The sequence below is a fragment of the Myotis daubentonii genome, chromosome 14 (assembly GCF_963259705.1).
Source record: "Myotis daubentonii chromosome 14, mMyoDau2.1, whole genome shotgun sequence".
Taxonomy (NCBI): domain Eukaryota; kingdom Metazoa; phylum Chordata; class Mammalia; order Chiroptera; family Vespertilionidae; genus Myotis; species Myotis daubentonii.
In genome coordinates, this window is record NC_081853.1 from 18,369,952 (window position 1) to 18,390,910 (window position 20,959).

At 52.4% G+C, this 20,959-nt stretch overlaps 1 protein-coding gene across 1 annotated transcript in view; it reads right to left on the bottom strand.

Moving 5' to 3' along the window:
* CACNA1D (calcium voltage-gated channel subunit alpha1 D) overlaps positions 1-20,959 on the bottom strand; it is a 301,466-nt gene that overhangs the window by 80,904 nt on the left and 199,603 nt on the right. The window contains 6 exon segments of the mRNA XM_059663279.1: positions 497-704; positions 792-1,017; positions 1,900-2,060; positions 7,129-7,155; positions 8,190-8,249; positions 8,486-8,573. Coding sequence (XP_059519262.1) covers positions 497-704; positions 792-1,017; positions 1,900-2,060; positions 7,129-7,155; positions 8,190-8,249; positions 8,486-8,573 — 770 coding nt within the window.

The window sequence follows — 20,959 nt, forward strand, 5'->3', positions numbered from 1 at the left end:
CTCCTCGTTGCTCACAGGGGCCCCAACCACACAGACACCCTCAGAGGCCGTGTGTCCCCATTACATCACACGAGGGAGGACAGAAAAGGGGCAGAAGGCTGCCACAACTCTTCTATCACCCTGATGCCTCTGACTACACGACAGCATTAGGCCTTTGGAAGTCACTTCTTTGCATAAATCTGTTATAGCCAGAATTACAAAACTTGCCCTCGATCAAAAATTAGCACAGAACCAGAAAAGAGCCGATCTCACAGACACCCCAGGTCTGTGGCCTTGCAAAAACATTAAATCACATCCCATCGAGAGCAGGATTGAGATGCAAAAGAGATTGCTTAAATGGAACAAAACGTAGCAGAGCATCCATCACTGGGGTGGAGACGACTAATGGAAACAGAACCAGAACCGTTTTGTCTCACTGAGTCGTGGACAGACCAGGAGGCACCTCATCACGGGCTTGGCAGGGAGGGGCGGGGGGCGGGGGGGGCGGGGGGCTCACCTGGAACACCGTGAGAAGCGCCTGCGGGAAATTGTCAAAGGTGCTCCGCTTGGTCTGCGACTCGTCGAAATTAAACTTGCCTCCGAACAGCTGCATCCCGAGCAAGGAGAAGATGATGATGAAGAGGAAGAGCAGGAGCAACAGCGAAGCGATGGACTTCATGGAGTTTAGCAAGGATGCCACCAAGTTGCTCAGGGATGTCCAGTGCCTACAAGTCAGGGTGAGGGTGTGAGCCCAGAACGCAGACATCGCCTGACCCGCAGAAAACACCCGCCGCGAGGCGCCCCGTCCTCACCTGGTCACTTTGAAAATCCGCAAGAGGCGCACACAGCGGAACACGGAGATGCCCAGGGGAGACATGATTTCCAGCTCCACCAAGATGGTTTCCGTGATGCCCCCACACACCACGAAGCAGTCGAAGCGATTAAAGAGGGAGACGAAGTACGCCTGGAGACCCAGGCTGTACATCTTCACCAGCATCTCGCAGGTGAACAGCGCCAGCAGGACTTTGTTCGCGATGTCTGGAAAGAGAAAGGGGCGGTGTCCTTGGGACCCCCTCTGCTCCCCTCCCCCGGCCCCTGCTGTGAGTGCCCCCTTCTCCGCTACTGCCTCCGCTGCAGAGACGTGGCACTAACATCGATGGTCTGCTTGGCTGCCAGGTTCCAGGCGTGCTGCCGCCACTACCTAGACGTGTGACTCGGAGAGGGCCCTAGGTCTCCCTGGGCCTCGGTCTCACTGGCTGTGCCATGGGGAGGGGCAGCTCTCCGCGTCACCTCCGATGCTTCCGAGCCCTCGGAGCCCATGCGTCTCCGTTCCGTCCAGCATACTGTATTTCCTGCTCCTATCAGTCACAAAAGCTCTTGGTCTGGCTTACAGCACCACGAGAGAAGAAGCAGCTGCCTATCCAGGTCGTTTCTAACAGCAGAGAACACTTCCCGGCAGGCTGGGGAGTTGGACGGAAACAGATTTAACCTGATGTAAGACAGGCCTCGATGGCTCAAAACTGCCAGACTCAGAACGGACTGTCTCTGGGGACGAACTCCCACACCACATGGCTGGGGCGTTCGGGGCGGGGGAACTAGCACCACTTGCCCAGAATGCCAGAAGGGAAAGTGAAGCTTCCCCTTAGTGGGGTGCGGGGGGGTGGGGGGGAGGACCCTCCCCACTGGCAGGTTCCTCGATGCTAGGCTGTCACAGGGTGAAGGCGATGGCATGCCCTGGCGCCCATCACCTGCACCTCCACGCCAGGTGCACCCCATGTTTGGACGGTCCTACGTTCTTCCCATTAGTGCACACTGAATCGCTCCCGCACCCGTCACACACCGAGCAGGTAGGACTAACGTGCATGGACAGCCTCGGGAATCCCTCATTCAGAACAAAAAGAGGAGAGCTTCTGCGTGTACCTTGGACCTGCGTCAGCCAGTCAGGCTGGTTGTAGTGCTCGGAGGAAATGGTTAAGGTGTTGAGAAACACCAGGACAATAACCAGCCAGTAAAACGTGACAGACTTCACGGCGGCCCTACATCGTCTGCGACTGAATCGGTTCCAGCGACGCCAGCGGCGGCTGCAAGAGAAGCAGACGTTACTCCCTGAGTGACAGATCCGGCACCTGAGTGTCTAATAAACATCACTGGGGAAGCACCTGTCTCCCACGCTGGCGGTCCAGATTGGGGTGGGGGTGCAGGAAGGAAAGACAGAACAAATGGCAAGGAAAGGAACAGACCTCGCAATACAAATTCTGTTGATCTTCACATACAACTTCTCAAAATATTATCTCTTGATTTGATCGTGCTATCAGTTGCCTTCCTATGGCTTTACATGACTCCACAGTCCTGCACAGTCCTCAAGCCAGTTAGAAAACCCAGATATTCACAGATCCGTGTGCAGATGCAAAACGGAGTAGCACACGTATGCAGTGCACATCCCCACCATATGGCGCAGGGATCTGTTGTGCAGAGAGCCACTTAGCTTATCATTACATCTCTTCCAGCATCTCAATCATCCTACAAAATTGATCAGGCAACGAAGTGCTCCAAAAACGCAGCTTTCCTTTCAGGGAAATTTCCATCCTTTCTTAACCCTGGGAGATTTCTCTGGGGCCTGGCAGGGCCGTCAACGCTGAGTAGGACATGAGTCTTCAGACTGAGTCATCAGGTGCCCTTTCTAACTAGTGATGCTCAAAATATACCTTCAGGAGAAGAGCCAATATTGAATCATGTTTTCGTACAAATAAAATGAGCCGAGTCCAACAGACAAGTAGCATGTCCTTCATTGACTTTCAGTTCTGGTTTGTAATGAGGGGAGGTATTCTCTCCGTTACCCTGCTCCCCATGGAAAACACTCCCCGCCTCAGGATGGCTTGGTGAAGTGGGCTGTGCCCAGGGGGCTGAGTCAGAGGACTCTCCGGGCTGTGCCCAGGCTGCAGGCGGCTGACTCAGCTGTGCTCTGTTAAAAACACTGAAACCCAGGGGCCAGGCAGAGAGAGATCTGTGCTAACTCTTCAGCAAGACTTGGAACAAGCAAGGTGCATGTTGTTATTGCTCTTGCTGTGTGGTTTCCAATGGCAGTAGCAGCTGGAAACACGAGGAGCAGCTAAGAAAAATTCTGCAGGGGACACTAAGGACTGTCCCTGGGGCGAGATGCTCAGCAGTGCACAAACCAGTCCACACAAGCAAGGTGCGATCTGGTCTGAAGAGGACCCAGCCTCGGTGGGTCTGTCATAGGGACAAGTCATAGGTGTCTCCCAAATCCAGGGGCATGATCATCACACCCCTGAAACCCTGCAGCACTCCCCGTCTTGCTCCTCACTGGGTGTCCAGGCTCTGTGCCAGGCACTGGGCATATGGAGATGAGGAAGACACAGCGCCGTGGCCCCTGTCCTTGTAAAGTACGCAGAGTTATAGACTATAAATCTACACCAGGAGCTATTCCCAAGGCTCCAGGTACAGGAGCAAAGAGCTGCAAATGCTCTTTTTAAAAAAATCTTTATCCCAGGATATTTTTTCTACCGATTTTTAAAGAGAGTGGAAGTGGGGGGGGGGAAGGGGAGAGACAGAGAGAGAGAGAGAGAGAGAGAGAGGCATCGATTGGCTGCTTCCCACATGCACCCAACCGAGGCTGGGAATCAAACCCAAGACCCTTCTATCTGTGGGCATACGCTCTACCCACTGAGCAACCGGCCAGGGCTGCAAATGCTTTGTAAGAGTCAGGACAGTCTTCGCTGGAAAACTGAGAATCCCCTCTCCACGGCTGAGTAGGAGTTCGCCAGGGGGCAGAGGGAAGGGGACTCCACTCAGAGGAAACTGCAGGACCAAAGGGACTTAGGTAAGAAGAAACAGCATGTGTGGTATGTTTGAAAACTGAGAGCAGTGGGGAGCAAGAAGCATCAAAAGATGAGGTCAGATGCTGAGCCACGGGCCAAATTATGAAGGAATTTGCCTGCCTTCTGGCAACAGGGAGTCATGGGAAGGCTTTTCATGTTATTTTTAAAGTCCGGTTTATTGAGATATAATTTAGATGATAAAATTTACTCTTTTTAGGTATACTGTTTGTGACCACCACCACAATTAAGACATAGACTGTTTCCATCACTTAGAGTTCCTTCATGGCCTTTGTGGTCAATCCCCTCTCCTCACCACAGCCCCTGACAACTACTGAGCTGTTTTTTGTTCCTATTGTTTTGCTTTATCCAGAATGTCCTATAAATAGAATTATGCAACACAGGGTGGGGCAAAAGTAGGTTTGCAATTGTGAGTACTCAAAACACAGTTTCTTCTTGTATTATTTATTACTAGAGGCCCATTGCAGGAAGATTCCTGCAAGAATAGGGCTTCCTCAGGCCTATTCCTGCAAGAATAGGGCTTCCTCAGGCCTATTCCTGCAAGAATAGGGCTTTCTGTGGCCGGAGCGAAGCAGAGAAGGGAGTGAAGCCTGCCCTTCTCCGCTCCCTCGCTCCCTCCCGTCTCCGCTGCCTCGCTCCCTCCCATCTCCGCTGCCTCGCTCCCTCCCGTCTCCGCTGCCTTGCTCCCTCCCGTCTCCGCTCCCGTGTCTGCTGCCTCGGGACACTCGGTTGGCAGCGGAGCGGAGAGGCTGGATCAGCCGCCGGAGTGGGCAGATAGTGCCTCGCCCCCCCTTGCCTCCCCCGCCACCTGCCTGGCCAATAGGCTGGACACTGAAGGGGCAGGGCTGAGGGGACTGGGCATCGCCATCTTGTGGCTATGGGCGCAGCCATCTTTGTGACGGAGTGGCGGAGTGACTGTTAATTTGCATATTACTCTTTTATTAGATAGGATTACTAGTGTCCCGGTGCACAGATTCATGCACATTGAAAGGAAATTAATTAGAAGGTGGCTGGTGGGGCAGGACTGGGTGAGATGGGCTGGACACATCCTGGAGCCAACCTCCTGCAGTCCCTCCCCGGCTGGCTGCACCTGGGGTGGCACTGGGGCTCAAAGGGCATCTGCAGAGTGAGCGGGGTCCCTCTGGCAGATGGGGTCCCTCAGCCTGGCCTGCAGGGATTGGGCCAAAACTGGCTCTCTGACATCCCCTGAGGGGTCCCAGATTGCCAGAGGGTGGTTCTCAAGTTACACACCCCAGAACTGTGCTCCCTTCTCTCTGGTTCTGGGGTGCATCACCCGAGAACCACCGCTGCCAAGTCACCACAACTCGGCAGCTCCTGCGTTGAGCGTCTGCCCCCTGGTGGTCATTGCACATTATAGCTACTGGTCAGACTGTCGTTTAGCCTTTTATATATATAGATTGTATTATTTTTCCATACAAACAACTGTAAACCTACTTTTGCCACACCCTGTATATAGCTTTTTAGGGACTGGTTTCTTTCACTTAGCAAAAATACTTTTCAGGCCTGACCAGTTTGGCTCAGTGGATAGAGGGTCAGCCTGTGAACTGAAGGGTCCCAGGTTCAATTCTGGTCAAGGGCACATGCCCAGGTTGCGGACTTGATCCCCAGTGGGGGCTGTGCAGGAGACAGCTTATCAATGATTCTCTCTCATCACTGATGTTTCTATCTCTCTCTCCCTCTCCCTTCCTCTCTGAAATCAATAAAAAATATATTTAAAAAATACTTTTCAGATTCATTTCTGTTGTTGCTTCTATCAGTTTTTTCCTCTTATTGCTGAGCATTTTCCCATTATATGGATAAACTATAATTTGTCTACCCAGTCAGCATTTGATGAACATTTGAGTTATTTACAGTTTTTGGCAATTATTAATAACACTGCCATAAACACATAAAATGTTTTACACAGACATATAGCTTCATCTCTCTTATATAAATACCTTCAAAGTGGGATTACTGGGTTATAAGGTAAATATGTGTTTAACTTTATAAGAAACTACCAACTTGTTTTAAAAATGTCTGTCATTGACAAGTAGGAGTGCATGAGAATTCTCATTGATTGCCTCCTTGTCAGACCTTAATATTGTCATATTTTTAATAGATACATAGTAGTATCTCATTGTGATTTTAGTTTTCCTTTTCCTAATGACTAATGGTCATTTCATGTGCTTATTTACTGTCCATCTGTCTTCTTTGGTGACACGCTTCTTAAAATCTATTGACCATTTTTCAATTGAGTTGCTTCCTTATTATTGACACTATTCTTTATATAAACTGAGTATTAGCCTTTTATCAAATATGTTTTTCAAATATTTTTCCTCCAGTCTGGAGCTTATCTTTTTATTTTCTATTGAAGAGCAGGAGTTTTAATTTTGAATTTATCATTTTTTTTCTGTTATGGCCAATGCTTTGTGTATTGGGTCCAAGAAAATCTTTGCCTAACCCAGGGTCACAAAGATTTTTCTCCTAGAATGCTTACAGTTTTAGGTTTTACATTTAGCTCTATGTTCTTTAAATTTATATATAGTGGTAAAATGTTTTAAATTGAAAAAGACCATTTATATGGAAGAATATACAAATCACAGATGTACACTTCAATGAGTTTTCACCAACTGACCTTGTCATAGCCCAAGAAACAGAACATGACTAGCACCTAAAAAAACCTTTTGAACTTCCTTCTATGAAAAACTTTTTTTGGGGGGTGGGGGGACTTAATTCTCACCCAAGGATATTTTTTACAATGATTTTTAGAGAAAGTAAAGGGAGGGGTAGAGACAGAAGGAGAGAAACATCAAGGTGAGAGAGACACATCGATTGGTGGCCTCCCACACATGCCGTGACGGGGGCTGGGGATTGAGCCTACAACCAAGGTACATGCCCCTAACCAGAAATGAACCCACAACCCTTCAGTTTGTGGACTGATGCTCTGACCACTGAAAAAAACTGGCCAGGGTTGAAAAACTTTTAAGCAGAAAAGTGACAAGAAGTATTTCTCCTGGAGAAATGACTCTAGGGGGGATATGAAGGGTTGATTAGTGGCAAGAAATTGTTGCATCTTGTTGGTTTGTGTTGGGGCAAGAGCCTTAGCACCTACGACAGTAACTACACTGCCCTCCAAGACGGGTGCTTAGTGTTTCCTGGGCAGATTGATCCTCTATATGAATACTGCAGCCCAAAGAGCAAATGCAAGTCTGGAGCAACTCCATGCAAAATTCACAAGTTAAAGAGAACAACCAACACACATGCTTAAGAAAAATGGAAATAAGATACTGACCTGAGCTTGGATTTTGAGATGGCTTGACTGAAAGAAAGACAAAAAGAACATCATTCCTATTAGGAAGGCTTAAGCATATGCTCCCCCACCATATCAGCTGAGCTATCGGAAGAGCCATGCACAGCAGCCTGGCTCAGCACCCCCGGTGCCCGCAGCGGGCTAGCTGGAGTATTTGCGGAGCAGTAGCGAGGTGCTGCAGGTCCAGGCAGGCCAGGCTGAGCACCTGCCCAAGCCCTGGCAAGAGAAGGCTCTTAGCCAGATGCTGTCAGCAGTCATGGCACAGGCAGTGACTCTAGGGGTCCTTCTCTCCCCCACCTGTGTTCCCCAAACTGAAGTCCGGGGGTCTCTCCTGCCTGCAACTCAGCCACGCATCTCAACAGCAGCATGTGCTGCTGCTCTAGCAAATGGAGCACTGGACTAGGAATCCTGGCCCTGCTATGCACTAACTGCATGAGTCTGGGCAAGCGGCACACCTTTTTGAGCCTCCGTGTTCTCATCTGTCAAATGGGGAGGACAAACCCATTTCCCGTCTACTTTCCATTGTGGTAGGGAGGGCAGAGCAAGAGAAAGGAGGCAAATTCACTTTGTAAACTGCTGAGTATCCTGCCCATAACACATCATTTTTACGCAGCACTGCCCAGGAGATCGAATTCTCTTAAAAACACCATCTGCATTTTGCAGAGATAAGACCTAAAAGATACCAGATGGAAGCAAACAAAACAAAGCTGCATGGGTCCCCCCCAAAGCAGGCTGCACTCTGCACATTCCACCCTGCTGGTCCCCCCACTGCTGCAGTCCAAATCCTCTAGTAAAAAGCCAATGGGGGGGGGGGGGGGTTAATGGGATGGCGCCCTCCACTGTTAGGAGGGGGTGGTGCAGGGCTCCCAAGAAAAAGTGCTGTAAGCATAGGACAGGGTCTGGCCATCCAGCAGCTGTGCATAAAATTGAGAGAACCCAGGAGCGAAGGGAAACTTAAATATTCTCATCAGCCACTCTGCCATACAAGCTCTTCTCCAAAGCACTGATGCCAGCACCAGCCCAGGAGGAGAATCGGGCTTTACCCCCACCGCAGGCACCCAGAGGGCCCGGCCTGGGCCGCGTCGCTTCTTTTCCACCAGCACCTAGTGGACACAGTGGAACAGTGCGTTACCTGGCACACCCTGCCGCAGGTGCTCAGCAGGATGGCTGCTCTGCAGGAGGAGGCAGGGAGGGGCCCAGGGTGAGCTCACCCGCCCCTCCTGCCCCTGAGGCTACGGCCCCCAGGCTTCATGGAAATTTGGGGTGTCTTCCACATATTTGCTTCCCTGAGATGATGATGACGGCGGAAGCCAGGAGGGTAAGCTGCCTCCACACTCACCAGAGAGTTCCCCAGCATCCTTGGTTCTCGCCTTCGCCACTTACGTTCTCCGTGTTCACAGATTCCGTCTCGCTGGTTGGCATGCTGGCTGTGGAAGGGGAAGAAAACGCTTCAGAGAGCGCACAGGAGGCGCTGCACGCCCCAGAGGGGCCGGTGTGAGATCCGCCAGCAGCAGGCCCTCTGGGAACCTGGGAGGAGGGCGATGAAGGGCCCTCGGGCGCTGGACCAGCACAAGGGCCGAGAAGCCAGCACCTCCACGCAGGGGAGCCTCTGCTGCCATGCCCTGCCCAGCAAGCCCAGGGCCCCTTCAGGAAGAAATTCTGTCCATCCAGACGTTTCCTGAGAAGAGCAGCCTACGGACCAAACAGGACCCTGCCCTGCGCTTGGTACCAGCTTATTCTCCTGGTTTCCAGGTTCGCACCGAGGCCACCAAGACATCTCAGGACACCTTGTCTGCCCCGGCAGGTGGACTCTAGAAAACCTGTGGATAGACCAATACGCCATGAACACATTCCTATTTTAAATATATCCGAGGGGAGGAGCTGTGGGCGGAGGAGTACAGGAGGTACGAGGCACCAAATCTTTTGAACAGTTTAAAACCCTACTCAGTTGTAGTTAACTCCTCTGATCTCTAAGACGAGCTGATCTTGTGAAGCCAATTATGTAGAGGCTCTCACCACCAAAGCCGGACGAGAGCACCAGGGAGGTCTCCTCCCACCCGTGACCAGGGCAGAGCTGACTGTGGTCCCAGCGCCGCCACGTCCCTGGGCATGCCTCACTCCGCCACAGCAGGGTCCTGAGCGGAAGCGGGGGAAATGTGGAAATGCACCCACTGGTGTCGGGAGGCCCGGGGACCCGCCCGAGCCACCACCTGGCGCTTGGTTGTTTGTTTGCATCCACTTGATTCCGCCCCATAAACAGCACGAGCATGTGCTGGAGACCAGGTGAAGGAGGTGCGGGCACCCACAGGGCACGGCACTGGCTGCCCTGGAGGGCCAGTGGGAGAGGCAAGCCCCAGGTGGATTTAATTAACTGTGAAATACAGAAATATAGACTCCCCCTTACCCACCCCCCCGAGGGGGGCTGGACAAGGACTCTGAAACGTGTAGTACGCAGCTGCTGACCCTGCTCGGGCAATAGACATGGTGTGAATGACAAGGATGGGTGAAGGGGACCTGACTCAAAGGGCCCAGAGGTCTGAGAAACATCTGTTCTGAGAGCGACAGAGAAGATCCGGCTCCTTTTGTGAGCACCAGGAAACGGAGTCTGCTGGGTGGGAGTCTCGATAGCCACATCCAGCAACATGTAGTTGTAGGCTAAGGTTTCAAAGGAAAGGCAACATGGGCAGAATTCTAGACCCACAGCACACACCCGGTATTCTCGTGGAATAACCTTTTTCTTTCTTAGGTAAGTCGAAAGAAAGCAACTACATACTTTGATTTACATTCTCACAACTCCATGCAAAAATAAAGACAAAACAAACCACCACCACGCCACCCCCCCGCCAAAAAAAGACCACCCCACAACAATCCAATCATGAAAAAAACCTTTAACAGAAAGTTCGAGAGAGAGAGGGAGAGAGAATCTAAGATGCTCCTGCAATTTGTCCCACGACTATCCTGTACCTTGGCTTCAGCGAGAGACTAAAAATTCATAAAATTCAACAAAGTTCATTGTTATGGGTTCTTCCCATGGGGCCAGTCTTCTTTTCAAGAACAAGACAAAGAACATCACAGTGGGAGCTCCTTATAAACATGACCACGAGCCATCTCTGCGGCAGCTCTTCCTGGTGGTCTGAGGCCAGAAGGTGTGAGCACTAGGACTCAGGGTGGGGACTGTGGGGTCCTCAGGCCCAAGTGGGTCCTGACTCCCAGCTCAAAGCTCACTTCCGGCTCTCACAGTACACTACTTCAAGGTTCTGGTATTACGCATATCGTAGCTTTAGTTATTATTTCAAAAAGAGCAAACATCTCCTGAACAGGCTGAGTCTTGTGGCTTGTTATTCTCTGGGGCCATGTCCCATGATGTGAGCAAATACAGTTGCTGCATTTCATTCCTAAAGCTTCATTTTCAAACAGTACGACTGAAGCCGATTACAGTGCATACTGCTGTGGGGAGGGGGCGTCCCTTTGCATTTCTGGCCGGGTGCCAGCTAGGAGTGGATGAAAGGCACGAGTTCCTCTCTAGACTAAGTGGGGCAAAGAGAAGAAAAAGAGCCAAACTCCCCCAGCAGCAGCACAGGACACGAACTGGGTGGCCCAGCTCCAGGGCTTCCCTGGAGAGAAGTCCCCCTGCCTCCATCCTTCATGTGAAGGGGATGGTGGCTAAGAGCAGGCTCTCGGGTCAGCCAGATCTAACCTTAACTTCATGTTTGTGACCCGAGTTCTCCAAGACTCCACGTTCCCATGTGCAAAATGCGGGTACCTACATCTCAGTGCTGGAGTGGGTCCCCTCATCGTGGGTTACCCCGGATGGGTCCTCAGTGCCAGGCAATCATGAACGGCAGCTCTGTCATCTTGGCAAAGCTCTCGCGGGGCTCTCTGGACGCAAAGCAACACTTCCCGTGTGGCCCAAGTCCAGTGTCGCTCCCCCGACCACCTCCATCACTGCACGGAGGCCTCTGGTGTGGTCTCCCGCACTTGCCGGCTACTCTTGGTTGGCACTTCTACTGCCCTGCACTCAGCAATTTCTCTCTAACTTAGCCTGTTGTGGGGACAGCAACTTTTCCGTTACAAGTATCTGACACCTACAGAGCCATAATAAATGAGTCTATTCCAGAAGGATGTCGCCAGGGCTGAGGCGAGTGGAGGGAGAGAGGGAGAGGATGGTGACTATGCTAGAATGGGGTGACCTCACTTGGTCCATGACATGGACCTTGGTCCAGTTCCTGATTCTGAGCAGAGGATCTAGGCTCGGGCTGGGGCCCTGGCAGCCCTTCTGTCTGCTCAGGCACATAGCTCAGCATGAGAAAGCTCTCCTGCTTCCCCTCAGCACCCTTCCCACGTGCCACCCGCCCTGCGGCTCGGGCATACACTTGAATAGGCTGGTGTACACTCTGATGCTGGTATATGCTGGTATGTACGGGGGGTTATACTTAAAATGCCACAAACTGAAAAGTCCCAAAGGCCAAGCAAGCCCCTTATCCATCAGCACTGGTTCGCTGTCCTAATGACCTCGATTAACCCTGAGAAACACAACATAGAGCCCGACCACTTACCGCAGATCAGCCCAGAAGGGAGACAGCACAAAATTCAAGCTGATAAGGTGATAGTTTAGACTTTATAAAAGTCCAAACAGAAAGAATGGTAGAAACCCAAGTAAGTAAAGCCACAGGCAAATGACTGAACACATGCCTGTCTCCCTAACCCACTGCACTGTGTCTGCCTCAGCGGGACCTGGTGTCGATGGCTGACAAGTGGCCAGGCCAAGCAGAGAGACTCCCGGAGCCCACGGTGTCACCTGCCTGCACCAGACCCTCCTGCAGAAGCAAGCAGGGACCGTCTGCATGTGACGACGCTGTCAGTCCTTCTACCTCACACACTCCAGGGAATTTTCAGAGCTCTGTCGAGGAAGGTTTTATGTTTTTAAATATAAACTTAAAAACTATTTTCCGTGAATCTAGGTGAAACCGGGCATTAGGACAAGCCTGGTGCCTTTAAGGGGATGCTGGCTTGCACTGCAATTTACCTGCTGAAAAGCTGGGGAAGCTCGCAGCCTCTGCTCTGTGGTCTATTCCAGGCACTGGGGTCTCTGGGATGGAGGCCCAGGCTCTGAGTGTGAGTGCACTGTGGAAGGGCCCCAAATGCTGCTGTCGGTGAGGAGAGGAGGCGGGGCAGCAGCCCAGCGCACCCCAGACTGTAGACGAGAGGTGCCAGCCTGGGTCACATTATTTCTAAGATCGTATCACTCGGCCCTGATGCCATCCTAGGCAACGCCACACAAAATAAACCAGGGAAATGCACTTTCTCTGGCCAGCACAACAACAAGCATTTTCACCAGTAAAATTGTTCATTCCTCTCTCTATTCTCACTCTGAAGGACAACATACCTCGCAACAAAATCGGCCTGGCTTGTGAATTCAGAGAGAAATTACAGACAAACGTACCTGTGTGTGCACACACACACATAACACACAGTGGATGAGTCTGTGCATGGGTCCAAGTAGGCAGCCCCAAATTATGTTCACCATTAACAGGCACAGCAAAATCTCAGACCAACTTCCTTCAGTGATGGAGGCTCATTCAGTCTTTGTCCCTGGCGATGTGGGGACAAGACCCTTTCCCTCCTGGCCTGGGTCATCTAATGCGGAAAATGAGCTGTTGGGTAATATCATCTCGGAGACCCACTGACCTCTGACCTGCCGCAACTGTGTAAAGAGGAAACGCCCACAGGCTGTCTGGTTTGGCTCCCAGCGCCAAGGGGTTTTCCCTGGCGTTCCCCGAGCTCAGCAAGGGGAGCAGGGAATGAGCAGGACGGGGAAGCCCCTCCCCACCCCCCAGGAGGGTCGCCAGAAGTCACCTCCTGGGGGTCTGGAGAAGCACAGGGAGGAGCAGCCCCCGAGAGCCCCGGGCCAGCCACACTGAGTCCACAGGTGTCCTGGTCTCCAGGAGCCTCACTCCTGTTGCCTCCGTAGAGCAGGCTTTCCCGCAGGCTTGAGGGTTTGTCAGCATCTCCCTCCATGTCCAGCAGCCTAAAAGCTTCTCACTCCTTTCAAAGGAAGGTTAAGGGGTGAGGTCGGACAACCGAGCAGTGACAGGCATGGCTGCCTTCTGCGAAGAGGGGGGATCCAAAGCCAAGACCTTGTGTTTTTATCTTCTTTCCATGACAAGCACGAGCAGTGCCATGACAAGCCCTGAGGAAGGTGCCTGTGCTTGCTGGTGGTGACATGCTTAGCCATCACCGGGTAACAGATTCTTGTTGCTGTAAAGAAGCCAGGCTCTTCTTGGAGAATGTGGGTCAAGGCCAGACCAAGGTTTCTGTGTCTGAAGCAAGAATTACACCCTGACAATGACTATTTCTATGTGACCAGTGACATGGGAGCACAGCATCCACACAACAGCCTCTGCCCAACGTCAGTCAGCGCCTCCCTCGGGGACCTGACTGCCTCAGTCAAGAGGAGACCTCCCCTGCTCAAAACACAGTTTCCTGAAAATGTGATGCTGCGTCCTCTCCCTGCAGACCTCTCAGAAAGCTAACAGAGAAGCCTCAAGCCCTGGCTGAGGAGGGGAGGGACCCAGAAGCCCAAAGCGGGGTCCCTTCTGGGGACAGAACCCACTCCTCTTCTTGAGGCCACCTCCACAGAGCTGCAGCCCACGGCCGTCTCTGCTAGCGTGCTTCCTGGTGTCCATGACAGTGCTTCCTGCTTAGCTGGAGCCCCTTTTCCCTGCGGAGGCCCCAGCAGCTGCAGCCAGCCCAGCCTCTTCCTGGAAAACACTGAAACTGAGCAAGTCGGCCCCGTCTCCCCCTCACCCCCCAACTCCCTGTCCACTCACTGGCAAGGTCTTACTCCCTGTCCTCTTCCCCCTGGGGCCACAAGGGCTCTTGGAATAGCGAGGGGCTTTTATCCAACAGCCTCTGCCCCTTTCCCTTCGCAGGCCTTCTGCCTAGAGCAGGGTCCTCATACAACCTCCAGCCAGACCACCGTGGCTGGTTCCAGCCCAATTCCCGTAACCTCTGGGCTCAGCGTTCCCACGGTCACTCCCGAGAAAACAGGGCCGCCCGCCCCTCTGCTCTCTCAGCAGCTGGCTTTGTGTGCCCGCAGTCTAACTCCTCTCACACAGAGCCTACCTTCCTGCAGAGTGGCCTAACCAGGGCCGATGGGGTGGCAGCAGGTAGGGGACTGAGTGGTGTGCAGAGGCTGCTGTGGGACCACAGCAGTGCCTCGGCAGGCAGACAGGGTGCCAGTTCCCAAAACTGCCCTGCACGGGGATGGCCCTGATGCCAACCCCAGGGCTCCCATTGAGGGGCGATGTTTGGCATTATTTTAGTCCCTAGCTGGAAACTTCACTACTTCCCACCTGAGCCCTTTCCTCATTCCTCCTCGCAAAGGCAGGGACCCAAAAATCTTTGCCTCCTAGAAGTGTGTGTGTGTGTGTGTGTGTGTGTGTGTGTGTGTGTGTGTATATATATACACACACATATATGTTTTTAAATATTTTTTATTGATTTCAGAGAGTAAGGGAGAGGGAGTGAGAGATAGAAACATAAATGTTGAGAGAGAATCAGTGATCGCCTGCCTCTTGCAGACCCCGCACGGGGGATCGAGCCCGCAGCCTGGGCATGCACCCCGACCAGGAATTAAACCGTGACCTCCGGGTTCATAGGTTGACGCTCAACCACTGAGCCACGCCGGCAAGGGCCTGGAAGTATGTTTTTAACTTCTGGGTGGAACAGGCCTACTCGCTTGAACAGGGTCTTGGGCAAACCTGCCAGGGAGTGCAAGACCAAGAGGCCACCTGAAAAACATACCCTGGGGAAAACACCCATCCAGTTACATCACTGGACTCTCATCTACACGGGAACATTTTAGATGAAAAGGTATCATTGTGGGGAAAGTGTTCAAAAAAGTCTGTCTCCCAGACTAACACTATTCATGCTGGATTAAATACATTTTCTGAGTTGGATCAACTGCCTCTTTAAAAAGTACAGTTCACGCGGAAAGGAGATTGCAATGCTGTCTTGGTAAAGACAGACGTTTTGGGGAAAGACAAGAAGAAAACAACACGAGCAAGTTTCCAAGAAATCAGGCAAGTAAAACACACAGGCACCTGCAGACGCAGCACACGGACATGCACGCACACAACCCCTCTGCGGGCAGAGGCGTCAGGGTCTCGGGGAAGAGCCTGCTGGAGACGGAGTTCCGTCCCAGCCATTTACCGTGATCTTTAGCCCTGCGCTGGCGAAAGCAGAACTTCCTTTTCTTCTTGTCCTCTTTTAGCAAGTCGGCCAGGGTGACCCCTTCAGGTTGAACACAAGCAATTTCATTACGGTTCAGTAGAGGGCAGCAAGAGCACCGCAAACAGGGCCCCAGGACCCGGGAGGTGCAGACTTCCACGGGCTCTGACACACAAAACCCCAAACTGTCCCACAAGGAAACCTACCGTTCAGGGCCTGGCCAGGGAGCGCAAGCGCGCATTTTATAGCTATTATACGAAGTGCCTGTCTTTAAGAACCTGTCCTAAATAACCAACCAACTACAATAAACAACCAATCTACCCTCTCCTACGCAGAGGTTTCCAGGGTCTGACCTCCCCTCTACAAAGGGTAAGAAGGGCGTTAGGGAGTGGGCATTGGAGTAAGTCAGGAGTCCTGGGTGCTGACCGGCTGGCTGTTCGAGTCCAGCCAGTATCGCTATCTGGGGCAGGAAACCTAGATGCTAGAAGAGTAGGCTCTGGACTTGGACAGATCAGGTCTAAACCCAGCCTGCCACTTTCTGGCTGGATGACCATGGGTGGGTTACCTGATTTGGTTAAGCCTCGGTTTCATCCCTCATCAGATGTTAATAGTGGTCGGACCTGCACTTCACAGGGTTGCTTTCAGAAGAAACTAGCAAATGTGGTAATACAAGTGGCATGCTAGGCTTTGGCAAGGTGCGGTCAACGTTACAACTACAACTCCACTACCAGGTCACGAGAGAAATGACAGGGTCTGTGATATGGTGGTCGCTCCATGTGGGCTAGTCCTTATTGCCGAGGCCACATGCTCCAGGAAGGGACCTGCAGAGGCAGGTGGGGCTGCAGAAGGAACGCCGAGTGGGCGAGGGCCTGCATGGACCCATCCGTGGGAATGTAAACTGCTGTCACTTGGCATAGCACCCGTGTTTCTAAAGGGCATGCTCTTTGACCCAGAAAAATCCTTTCGGATGAGCTCTCCCACAAGCACGTGAACGTGTGGGCCCAGACACAGGTGCACGCCTTTGTGGGGATCAGCGATGGCTACGTGCAGACTGCGGCAGAACCTTGGGTTCAAATCCCAGCTTTGCCACTTGACAGTCACGGGGCCCTGGGAAGCTCCCAAACCTCTTCGTGCTTCAGTTTCCTCGCCTGTCAAGTCCTAGTCTCACAGAGCTGCTGAGGAACAATGGGCTAATGCACCCACAGCCCTTAAAGCGGTGTCTGACGGGAGCACTTGACAAATGTGAGATGTTAGTCTGTGTTCTTTCATTCAACAAATAACATGTGACAATACTGCCCCAGGTGCCAGCACAATGAAGAGCAGAAACAGACCCCGTTCCTGCCCCCATGGCGCACAGTCTCACGGCACAGAAGACGGCCAGACGGTCACACCAACAAGACTAAAACTGCGACCCTGACAACTCCCTCAAAGCGGAGGTCCATGTGCTACATACAGTCCATCGGGACAGCTTGTATTGCAGCAAATTATTGAAAGTAGCCACAGCGTTGTCTTAAAAACATGGAAAGCTATGGCTCACGGCTCAGAGCCAGCTGTGCTGGGTGATCTCCTGGTGGGACAGGGGGCCAGCTGTGCTGGGCGATCTCCTGGTGGGACAGGGGCCAGCTATGCTGGGCGATCTCCTGGTGGGACAGGGGCCAGCTGTGCTGGGCGATCTCCTGGTGGGACAGGGGGCCAGGTGTGCTGGGCGATCTCCTGGTGGGACAGGGGGCCAGCTGTGCTGGGCGATCTCCTGGTGGGACAGGGGGCCAGGTGTGCTGGGCGATCTCCTGGTGGGACAGGGGCCAGCTGTCTGGGCAAAATCCTGTGTCCTTATTCCTTCTGGGAACAAATGAGATAGGAAAGAGCAGGCCCCCACTGCGAAGTCTGGTTCCTTCTCAGAAGAGGGGCAAGAGAATGTTATTTCTTGCCTTATATACTTTGATATTATATGGATTCCTTACAGTGGGTAAATATTTCTTTTGGAATTCAAATACATTAAAAGCAGAAAAAACAACCCTGACTGGGACTCGGTGAACCTGGCAGGAGTGCCTCCTCCTCCCCGTCTCCAGCGGGGTGACCACCCTCCACTTCGTTTCCCTCCAGCTCTTAGGAGGCTACACACTGCTCCCAGGACCACCCAGGGGAGCCGGTGTCTCCCGCGACCCCAGTGCCCAGCCCTCCCCGGCCAGCCGCTCTGGAGGATGGCCGCCTGGACCCATGTCTGCCACATGCAGCTCTAACTGCTGCTGTTTGCGTTACAGCTTTTAATTGAAGGTTTTTCGCTTGGAACTTGTGCCCTGAGGTAGTTTTCTTGAGATGAAAGCCGTTTCAGAAATCAAATTTTGAAGACATAACCCTTTGTAATAGGACCAGAAAATGTCCATGCTGTGTGCTTGCAAACAGCTACCCCATCACTCTTGTCTGCCCAGCCTCAAATCAGACACCAAAAGTCATCGGGGTGGCAGGTGCGGAAGGGAGGTGACGGCCATGGCCACCTGTGCCCTGAGGCCTGAGGGGCAGGGTCCCAGGGGAGGCGGGCAGGGGCGGCACTCACAGCCTCTGCCTGGGCCCCTGATGAAGTCTCAGGCTCTCCTTGTGCTCAGAGGTGGAGCTTTAGGCATCCCCGCCCTGTATTTGAGCCTCAGTAACACCTCTCACGGGGACTGTCGATCACTCATAGTTCCCACCGTGAACTGGCCCGGATTTCTGGCCCCAACTTCAGAATGAGCTCCTTTAAAACCATTTCATTATTTTTAATGCCATTTTTTAAGACTAATCACTGACAATGAGAAGAGTTTAAAATAGAATTTTAGGCTTTCAGATTTTAATGGCCCCAGAAAAACCCCATTGTTCACTCGGAAGCAGCTGCATACGTCTAAAAAATCGCTTGGAGATTTGGCAGGGTTTCTTACGGAATTTGAAGCTCAGCAAAAAGTTAAATTATCCTTGAAAATTTCCCAAATGCTCAGGAACTAACTTCCAAGGAAATTTTGCCCATTCAATTAATTGTGTGATACCAGCTTTCTAACAGCAAATGCGTGGGGCTGACATTTTAGGTAAGTGGCCCGTGAACGCAGGAAGCCAGGGCCACAGCCACACAGCCACCACACGGCCCGGGAGGGACTGCCTGCCTCTCTGTTATCTTCCTTCAAGGTTCAGCCAAGACCAGTGTGCTTCTCAGTGGGGGTGAGGCTGGGGGTGGGGAGCACTCAGGAGTTCCCAGCCTGGCTTTACATGCAACCTCCAGGAGACTGTACATAAAGCCACGTCACATCGAGTCCCATCACTGACCACCTAATCAGCAAGGGGGTGGGGGCAGCATCGGGAAGCATTCGAGCTCCCGGGGGTTGTCACGTACAGCCAGAGTTGGGTACCACGATGCAGAAAATTACATTTAGAAGATCAGAAAGAAAGGATAATATGCGCACAGGTCCGAACACTTGACATCTGTCCTCTGACAGAAGCATCGACCCACTAGATGGGCTTTGGGAGCCAGAAAGCTGTGCCACGGTATCTCGAAAGTGACCAGGTCAAGTTTGTTCTCCATCACAACTTGGGAACCTTATAGTTTCTAAAGAGCACAGTGTAGGGACTTCATCCTAAAACGGGTCCTCACCCTGAGGCTGGGCTGAGGTCCAGTAGCATCTGCAAAAATAACTCTGTTTCAGTCAAGTTCTACTGCAGTCTGATGACAAGAGCAGCAGCATGGACCTACAGCTGTGGTGGCTCCTACCACCTATCGAACCTTTAACCCTCATGACATCCCTACGGGCAAATATCTTGACCCCCTTCTTGCAGACAAGGAAATGGGGCTCAAAGACATTGGGTAATGTGCCCAACACTCAAGTCCAAATTCCAAGTCACAAAACTTAGCCGCAGCCAGCTCCAGGGAAGGGGCGTCAGAATGACCTCCAGCCCAGCACCCCCTCCGTGGGCTGGTGACTCCTGCTGTTACTAATGGCCTCCTCTCCTCCCCTTTGCTCCTCTCAACTGAACTGGGCCATAGGAAGGACTTCTCACACTGTCACCTAATTCCTGTGTCTGGGGAATCCCATCCAGTCCCCACCTGAGAAGGGCAGTTGGCGAAGTCAGCATCCTAAAGCGTGTGGACAAGGTCAGGAGCCCTAGGTGGCATCCCCTCCCCTTCCCCAGATATAAGGCAGGAGCAGGCTGGCGTGTGAGGTGTGTGGGCATCGATCTGACACACCCAAAGGGCTCGCTGGCACCAGCCATGCCCACACTTCTCTGCCTGCTACCAGATGGCAGAGACCAGGTCTGGGTGTGCGGGTGGCAAGTCAACCTCTGCTTGTTGGTGAAGAGAACTACATGGGCCTGTGGAAACCCTCTCCCCTGTGGTTTCTGGCTGGGACAAGAGGAAAATGGCGAGTAGCCACAGGAGGTCGCAGGGAAACCCACAGTGATGGTTTTCCAGGTCTGAGCTGCTGACAATACATGCAGGGAGGCCCACTTCCTTGTCGGGAAGAGAGTGGGGCTCTCTTAAGTCAGTTACACCCCAACGTGTTCCCACAGCCCGGGATTTATGTCTGCATTTCCAACCCTAATCATCAGGGCTCTGAGCTCTGATGACTCAGGAAAGACTGCGAGCCTCGCTCCACGGGAGACCACAGCACCTGGCAAACGAGGCTGGCGAATAACAGGGTGCCCCGCAAAGGGTGTGCTATTCTGGATCAGACGCCTGCCCAGCTGGCTCCGCAGGCAGCGTCACGCATCACTGTGGGCAGCAGGAGCCACCAGGCTGACGATCCTGAGACCCAGTGCAGCTTTAGGGACCTGGGAGCCCCTGCTACAAAGTGAACTCTGAGGATCTACAACAGGGGTCCTCAAACCACGGCCCTCGGGCCACATGCAAATACAAATATTGTATTTGTTCGCGTTTTGCTTTTTTACTTCAAAGTAAGATATGTGCAGTGTGCATAGGAATTTGTTCATAGTTTTTTTTTTAAACTATAGTCTGGCCCTCCAACAGCCTGAACTGGCCCCCTGTTTAAAAGTTTGAGGACCCCTGATCTACAACTTTTGAAGGGCGTTTCTTTCCTTGATTATCTTACTAAGTGATGCATTTAAGGGCTTTCAACTTTTGTAAGCTTCCTCACCTGGTGCATGCCCTTTCCTCAGCCTGAAAAGCGAGGAGGCTCATCCCTCAGAGCTCAGCAGGATCCCCACCGCCTCCACGGAGCCTTCCCTGCATTCCCGCTAGCTGAATCGCTGAGCCCTCTGGCTCCCACAGCAGGCTGTTGGCCCTTGACTACGGCGCCAGCTTGTCCACTGCTTTACTCTGAGGCTCCGCTTTCTCATCTTCCTTTCACGGCAAGGTCTCCAATGGAAGAGGCACTGATCGTGTCATCAGACAGCAGCAGGACACAGGAAATGCTGGGCTAAGACACAGCGTGGACCCGCAGGACTACCAGAAGGCAATGCCTCAAATCCACCAACATCCCTACTCCCCAATCACAGGCCATAAAAAGGGTCCCACCACAACTGAGGCTTCCAACACTACATGGGTCCCTGTCTCTTTCTGGAGGTGGAGCAATAGAGATGAAAGGTCATCAGCCTGCAAGAC